Source organism: Schistocerca americana, chromosome 3 (assembly GCF_021461395.2).
Source record: "Schistocerca americana isolate TAMUIC-IGC-003095 chromosome 3, iqSchAmer2.1, whole genome shotgun sequence".
Classification (NCBI taxonomy): Eukaryota; Metazoa; Arthropoda; class Insecta; order Orthoptera; family Acrididae; genus Schistocerca; species Schistocerca americana.
In genome coordinates, this window is record NC_060121.1 from 945744917 (window position 1) to 945753765 (window position 8849).

Below are 8849 nucleotides of genomic sequence, written 5' to 3' on the forward strand. Positions count from 1 at the left end.
CTTGGATGTGAAGGAAACAGGTAACCAACACAGCAGTTGCTTTGCCTTTCTGCTGATGTTACAATTCTGGTGCCTCAGCTGTCTGTGATTTGGTGATTGCCTGGCGTCATAGCGATAGTTCTTGTATCAGAAGGCTGTCGATATAACAGCATCCAGTCGACTCTGGTGTGACCTGCTTCTGTACTCTCTTGCATTAGCCATGGTAGGTGTCTCAGTTTTACTCAGTTGTGCTCAGTAAATTATTTTGTGGTTCAGCATTAGTAATAAACTTCATACGTTAGAAAGTAATATTCAGTAACAAATGCACATGTATAACTGTTCATTTCAGTTTGGTAGTGGTCCGATTCTATTGCTATACATGTATAAACTACTGGCCATTAAAATTGGAATACCACGAAGGTGACAGGCAAGCAATGTCAAATTAGCAATAACTCTACTACATGATGGGATATGCAAATGATTAGCATTTCAGTGAGACCCCACAAAATAGGTAGGAGTATATTCTGTATGTAAGGGAAAAAACACATAGCCAGTTCTCATTAAGAAATAGCATTTGATGTTGTTTGTAAGAAGCACATTTCAGAATTCGACAGTGGCAGCGGCGATATCGTCGCCTATTGAGACTGCTGTTCATCATTCCATCATACTGCTGTTTGGGGTGGTCGAAATAACAAGACTCTCACGCGAATATGAGAGCGATTGATACAGGAGCGACATATCCAACGCCATGCTCTTTCTCAACGACTCCACTCCACTAGCGCCCGAGAGTCGAGACAGTGTGTTTTCGTTCATGTAGTACCGTATAGGCAGGTCACATACCTTCCATGAAGAAATGGGGTTGTTTACAGCAAGACCAGTATCAACAGGCCCAGTGTGCTGACGTCTGCAGCACTGCAGTCAGTAGGCCGACCACTGTTCTGGCTTCCTTTGAAGTGGTAACAGAGAGAGTAGCGCCACAAAGATGCGAAAAACAGCAATTACAAACACAGCAGTGGCACCATGTCGTCTTTACAGGCGAGTCCTGGTTATGCAAACAGTATGACGCTGTTTCAGTATGCGGTTGGGTCTGCTGTGTCTCACGATTCATACAGTCTAAAACTCTACTCAAGTTACAAAATAATAATTACTTATGTATTGCTTCTAGCATATCATATGTCAAGGTAAATGTCTGAGTTATAGATATTAACTTCTTATAATTTGGTACTTATATTACTTTTTTAAACTTCTATGGTGTACCTCAAAGAGCTTTCCCCTCAACAGGTAGTCTCACTAGTTTCTAGCGTTACGACTGCATTAGTTTGTGTAAAGACAGTGCTAATTGTAAGACTGAATGACAGTGGCCAGCTCTGTTACAGTCAGACGAGTAGGCCCTCCCGGAGAACCTGGTAGACCTGGATATACTGGTGGTCCCGGGCCACCGGGGAGGAAGGGCGATCCTGGGCAACCTGGAACACCTGGACCACCTGGAATTCCTGGGCCAGTTGGACCTCCCGGACCTCCTGGACATGCTGGACCGATAGTGGAAGACCCATCTGCTGCGGTATAATTTTTTATGGTTTATTTTTTATGGTTTGTACTTTTCTTAGCTCCTTGGTCATGTTGTTGTTGTTGTGGTCTTCAGTCCTGAGACTGGTTTGATGCAGCTCTCCATGCTACCCTATCCTGTGCAAGCTTCATCTCCCAGTACTTACTGCAACCTACATCCTTCTGAATCTGCTTAGTGTGTTCATCTCTTGGTCTCCCTCTACGATTTTTACCCTCCACGCTGCCCTCCAATGCTAAATTTGTGATCCCTTGACGCCTCAGAACATGTTCTACTAATCGGTCCCTTCTTTTTGTCAAGTTGTGCCACAAACTCCTCTTCTCCCCAATTCTGTTCAATACTTCATCATTAGTTATGTGATCTACCCACCTAATCTTCAGCATTCTTCTGTAGCACCACATTTCGAAAGGTTCTATTCTCTTCTTGTCCAAACTATTTATCGTCCATGTTTCACTTCCATACATGGCTACACTCCATATAAATACTTTCAGAAACTCCTTCCTGACACTTAAATCAATACTCGATGTTAACAAGTTTCTCTTCTTCAGAAACGCTTTCCTTGCCATTGCCAATCTACATTTTATACCTTATCTACTTCGACCATCATCAGTTATTTTGCTCCCCGAATAGCAAAACTCCTTTACTACTTTAAGTGTCTCATTCCGTAATCTAATTCCCTCAGCATCACCTGACTTAATTCGACTACATTCCATTATCCTCGTTTTGCTTTTGTTGATGTTCATCTTATATCCTCCTTTCAAGACCCTGTCCATTCCGTTCAACAGCTCTTCCAAGTCCTTTGCTGTCTCTGACAGAATTACAATGTCATCGGCGAACCTCAAAGTTTTTATTTCTTCTCCATGGATTTTAATACCTACTCCGAACTTTTCTTTTGTTTCCTTTACTGCTTGCTCAATATACAGATTGAATAACATCGGGGAGAGGCTACAACCCTGTCTCACTCCCTTCCCAACCACTGTTTCCCTTTCATGTCCATCGACTCTTATAACTGCCATCTGGTTTCTGTACAAATTGTAAATAGCCTTTCGCTCCCTGTATTTGACACCTGCCACCTTCAGAATTTGAAAGAGAATATTCCAGTCAACATCGTCGAAAGCTTTCTCTAAGTCTACAAATGCTACAAACGTAGGTTTGCCTTTCCTTAATCTTCCTTTTAAGATAAGTCGTAAGGTCAGTATTGCCTCACATGTTCCAATATTGCTACGTAATCCAAACTGATCTTCCCCGAGGTCGGCTTCTACCAGTATTTCCATTCGTCTGTAAAGAATTCGTGTTAGTATTTTGCAGCTGTGACTTACTAAACTGATAGTTCGGTAATTTTCACATCTGTCAACGCCTGCTTTCTTTGGAATTGGAATTATTATATTCTTCTTGAAGTCTCAGGGAATTTCGCCTGTCTCATACATCTTGCTCACCAGATGGTAGAGTTTTGTCAGGACTGGCTCTACAAAGGCCGTCAGTAGTTCTAATGGAATGTTGTCTACTCCCAGGGCCTTGTTTCGACTCAGGTCTTTCAGTGCTCTGTCGAACTCTTCACGCAGTATCGTATCTCCCATTTCATCTTCATCTACATCCTCTTCCATTTCTATAATATTGTCCTCAAGTACATCGCCCTTGTATAGACTCTCTATATACTCCTTCCATCTTTCTGCTTTCCCTTCTTTGGTCAGAACTGGATTTCCATCTGAGCTCTTGATATTCATACAAGTGGTTCTCTTTTCTCCAAAGGTCTCTTTAATTTTCCTGTAGGCAGTATCTATCTTACCCCTAGTGAGATAAGCCTCTACATCCTTACATTTGTCCTCTAGCCATCCCTGCGTGGCCATTTTGCACTTCCTGTCGATCTCATTTTTGAGATGTTTGTATTCCTTTTTGCCTGATTCATTTACTGCATTTTTATATTTTCTCCTTTCATCAATTAAATTCAATATTTCTTCTGTTACCCAAGGATTTCTACTAGCCCTCGTCTTTTTACCTACTTGATCCTCTGCTGCCTTCACTACTTCATCCCTCAAAGCTACCCATTCTTTTTCTATTGTATTTCTTTCCCCCATTCCTGTCAATTGTTCCCTTATGCTCTCCCTGAAACTCTGTACAACCTCTGGTTCTTTCAGTTTATCCGGGTCCCATCTCCTTAAATTCCCGCCTTTTGCAGTTTCTTCAGTTTTAATCTACAGGTCATAACCAATTGATTGTGGTCAGAGTCCACATCTGCCCCTGGAAATGTCTTACAATTTAAAAGCGGGTCCTAAATCTCTGTCTTACCATCATATAATCTGTCTGATACCTTCTAGTTTCTTGGTCATGGAAAGAGTAATTACTTAATTGTTAGTGAATCGTATTCTAAAATTAAAAAACTCTAAGTTTTAGACATACATGGAGGCTAAATATTGCTGACAGTATACAAAAATGAACGATAAAGTGGAGTGAAATTATAGAGTACAGAATAAAATGAGATTACCACAAGAAACCCTTGAGTTAGATTTGAAAATCGGCATTTATCGCTCAGATTTTTCCTTTGCAAGCCTATAAAAATCGAACCTGGTTCAAGAGATTCAAATGGCTCTGAGCACAATATGCACAATATATATATCTGAGGTTTTCAGTCGCCTAGAACTTAGAACTACTTAAGCCTAGCTAACCTAAGGACATCACACACATCCATGCCCGAGGCAGGATTCGAACCTGCGACCGCAGCGGTAGAGCGGTTCCAGACTGAAGCTCCTAGAACCGCTCGGCCACAGCGGCCGACTAATCGAACCAGGAGAATAGTGCATATGTTACTGGCCAAGCTCGATTTTAGGATGAACTAGTTTCGCCCAGGTCAAACTCGTTCATCCTGTTACCGATAAGATAAAATAGTTTAGCCTAAGTCGAATCGGTTTATCCTGGTTAGAATTTAAATATGGTACATCCTAATCTGAACTAATTTTGCCTAGTCGGAACGCATGTCGCTGCCTGTACGAACGAGGGATCCCCGAATCATCTCTGGCTCGCCCCTCTCGCCTACCAACCGCTCTCTTCTCGCACTGTTCTTTGTTTTGAACGGTATTCTGAATCGACGAGTACGCGTGTTAAGTTGCTGGTTGCGTTTAAAGGATTTTATTATAACCCTAGTATAATTATTGTGAGGCCTTTCATCATGGACGAGCCTTCGTGTAGTAGACATACCAATCAAAAGCTGTGGAGAGAAAAGCTTCTGGAGGAAATTTTGCAGAGTGAAAACAAAATGTCTTCTCATTAAAATGTTTTATCAGTAGACGAATATGCGGGTTTGGTTGAACAAGTAGAAGATGCGGAAAAATTGGAAAAAAGAACATCATTACAAAAAAGAAGACTGAAACGGTTGGTTTTTTTTTTTGAAAATTGGAGATGTGAAAAAACTCATTGCATGGTATGAAGTGAATATAAAATACCTTGTTCCAGTTGATGAACCTTACGATGATGTGATTGGCGCTGCTCATATAGCCGTGCGTCATGGTGGTCGCGATAGGATGTTAGCCGAGACATCAAAAAAACATGCCAACATCACAAAGGAATTGGTATGCCTCTATTTATCAATGTGTGATGTTTGTCAACAAAAGAAGACAAAAAAGAAAAGAGGGCTAGTTTCAAAGCCAATTCTCCATTCGGAAATTAATAGCAGATGCCAAGTAGATCTGACTGATTTCCAAACATAACCAGTCGGGAATTTAAAATTCATTCTAGTTTACCAAGACCATCTCACAAAATTTGTTCTCCTTCTAGCGTTAACATCAAAGAGGGCTGAAGAAGAGGCTTATGATTTGAACGATATATTCCTAACTGTAGGGGCGCCGTGCATTCTTCAGTCTGATAATGGCAGAGAATTTGTCAATAATGTTATAAGTGAACTCGCAAAGCTTTGGTCAGAACTGGAAATTGTGCGTGGAAAACCAAGGCACAGCCAGAGTCAGGGATCTGATGAACGTGCCATCCAAGATATTGAAAATATGATAACTTCTTTGTTAAAGGACAACAATTCGACGAAGTGGTCGGAAGGATTAAGGTATGTCCAATTCATGAAAAATCGAGCTTACCACTCTGCCATAAAACAATCACCTTACAAAGCATTAATCGGAATCGAACCTAGAGTAAGACTTTCCACTTCCTCGTTGCCTCAAGAAATCATAAATGATATTCAGGATGAAGATGACCTAAAGAAGGCAATCGAAGATGACAGCAATACTGAACAGTACGAAGACAGTGATGATGATAACATCGTGGAAATTGACGCAAACGACATTCAAAATGCTAGAAAAATTGCTACAGAAAATTTAAAAAAACAAGCTAAAAGAATGAAAGCTTCCTCTGACAAATCCCATCCACCAACTGACAGTGGAGAGAACGTAACCATACCTATTCCAGATGTAGATAGAGGTAGAGGTGACCTTCGAAACATAAGTGGAGTAATACTTCAAAAGACTGATGAGGGCCTGTACAAAGTTGGCACCAAACATGGCATACTTCAAAAACATTATTGCATGTACAATTTTATTAAAATTTTCCATAATTTTTGCAATAAAATATTAAAAAATATTTGTTTTAACTTCTTTTTTATTTTTTAGAACTGATTTCGACGTCTGCATTCAGAAGTTTTTAGATGTGAGAGATGTTAACCAGGATATTGAAATATCTTTAAGGACTGCAGCCTCAGAACATTCTGTTGGATCAGGGAAGGCTTCGTGAAATGTAGTTGCATGAAAAACTGTACAACAAATGCAATTGTAAGAAAAAAAGTACTCTGCAATTCTAAGTGCCTCCACAGTAAACCTTGGAAAATTAAGTAAATCACCAAATTGCAGATAAGATGATTTCTGTGGATGGATATATGTAAGTCGATCTAGTGATAGATGTGAAATTGCTGATTAGTTAAAAAATAACTAATTAACTATTTTATTTCTATTCCTTTATTCATTGTACTTTGAAAATCTTGTAGAAGATACAAACTAAGTGAAATTAGTTTAGACTAGGACGTACAATTTTACCCTGAGGCATGTAAATTCTTACTAGGATAAAACGATTCGACCTAGGCTAAACTGTCTTATCCTATCGGTAACAGGATGAACGAGTTCGACCTAGGCGAAACTAGTTCATCCTAAAATCGGGTTTGGCTGTTAACACATAGTCTTTCCAGTTGTTCAGGAAATGACGTATAACTGCAGTTTTTCTGTCAGTCTGAACACTGACTCAGGTAGGCAAAGTTCTCGTGAGCTACAGTGATGCAAGTGCATCCTTGTACATTTTTGTCCATTTTGAACTCACTCTAAAGAACTACAGCAAATGCTTCATAAATAAACAAGTTCAGCGCATTTTTAATATGATGTAACAGCAAATATGATTTTGGTGTTTCTGTTGGGCGTCATCATTTGCCATCATCGTGGTCTTATAAATCCTTACATCTGACTGATTTGATGGTTAAGTATTGGGCTATCCCTGTGATATGTCCCCAGATGCCCCTTCTTTTCGCGTCTGAGAGGGACAGATGGCCTGTAGAAACGATGGAGATTGCTCATGCAAGATTGTCAGTTCACCTGCGCTAATGTAACTCTGAACTCTGCTTACTAACTCTCAGTAAAGCACAGCTCAGTTTAATGTATCCCTCAATTATATAAGACATCGAAACTGTGATGTGTCTCTTGCAGTTTGTCTTATGTGTGGGTGTAGATGAGTGTGTTTGTGTCTGTGTCTGATGGCGTCTTAATCAACATGGTGACTATGGTATTTCCTCATTATAAAGCCTCTATGTGTATATCCACAGTGCGAGTGGAGTGAAGACTTGCAGAAACTGGAGCAGAATCTGTACGAGCTGCAAGTGAAGCAAGAGGAGTCACTTCATCAACTTCGTCTGACATTCGAGGAGCTGCTGCACCAGCTGAGGAGCACCTTCATTGGCTGCAAGTGCAGTACCCTTCGACATGTGTTCCCACCACAGTGAACCTGGTTGTTTGAGATGCAGGCTATACATTCTGAATGCAGTAAGGTGATGTGCATTGTGCTGTTGCTGTTGCGTAGATCTAGCATATTAGCTAATTATCCAGTGTTGCTCACTTATTGATTACATTCTCGTGTTAATCGTATTTTCATATAATAGTGTATTTCTGAAAAATAGAGTTTTGTTAAAAATTCATTCAGAAAGTCTTTGTATCCTGGCTCAAACTCCCCCAACCTGCCCCACCCCCTCATCCCTGTATAGAGTTCCATTCTCATGTATTAACTTTACAGATAGTAGTTCCAGAATGCATTGCGAACTAGCGAATAAAACTGTCAGTGCAGTAAGCTGTGCATAAACTTTAAGGAGAGAGCTCTATGACAATTTGAAAGGTTTTACTGACCTTGTACTTGAGTGTCAGTGCTCAGGAGTTGCGGCGTCTGCTTAAACTTGTTAAAAGAAGGTTCTTAGTTTTCATTAGCATAGCCTAAAGTTTTTGTTTAATTTTCATATATCTGCTATTTATTTCCACTTCTTGTTGTTCAATAGACACTAAGTCACAAGATCTCTTTACTTCCACTGAAGTTCACGAAACTGTTACACAACATCATATATAATTGTTCATTGTACACTAGCAAAGGGCTTCATGCCTACTCATGTGTACTGTCAGAATAGAAATTATAAAGTGAATGAAGTAACAATTTTGGCACGAAAGCTACAAGGTACACCAACTAAGCTTTATTTCAGAAGCTTCTAGAACTATCCATGACTCAAATTAATATTTTATAAACTTCTGTTTTTTGGAAGATGTAACACAATTCAGAGTTTCAGACAGAGCATTAGGGAAGGAATGAGGGAAAGAAATACAGTAGAAGAAGAATGGGAAGCTTTGCGAGATGAAATAGTCAAGGTAACAGAGGATCAAGTAGGTAAAAAGACGAGGGCTAGTAGAAATCCTTGGGTAACAGAAGAAATATTGAATTTAATTCATGAAAGGAGAAAATATAAAAACGCAGCAAACGAAACAGTCAAAAAGGAATACAAACGACTCAACAATGAGGTCGACAGGAAGTGCAAAATCGCTAAGCAGGGATTGCTAACGTAAGGATGTAGAGGCATATATCAATAGGGGTAAATTAAAGAGACCTTTGGAGAAAAGAGAACCACTTGTATGAATATCAAGAGCTCAGATGGAAACTCAGTTATAAGCAAAGATGGGAAAGCAGAAAGGTGGAAGGAGTATATAGAGGGTCTATACAAGGGCAATGTACTTGAGGACAATATTATGGAAATGGAAGAGGACGTAGATGAAGATGACATGGGAGACACGATACT

At 39.9% G+C, this 8849-nt stretch overlaps 1 protein-coding gene across 1 annotated transcript in view; it reads left to right on the plus strand.

Annotated features, from left to right (window-relative positions):
• LOC124607224 (collagen alpha-1(XXVI) chain-like) overlaps window positions 1-7712 on the plus strand; it is a 31848-nt gene extending 24136 nt beyond the window's left edge. The window contains exons 2-3 of the mRNA XM_047139496.1: window positions 1356-1540; window positions 7344-7712. Of these exons, the coding sequence (XP_046995452.1) occupies window positions 1356-1540; window positions 7344-7520 (362 nt within the window). The 3' untranslated portion in view covers window positions 7521-7712. The remainder of the gene's footprint in view (window positions 1-1355; window positions 1541-7343) is intronic.
• The last annotated feature ends 1137 nt before the right edge of the window (window positions 7713-8849 follow it).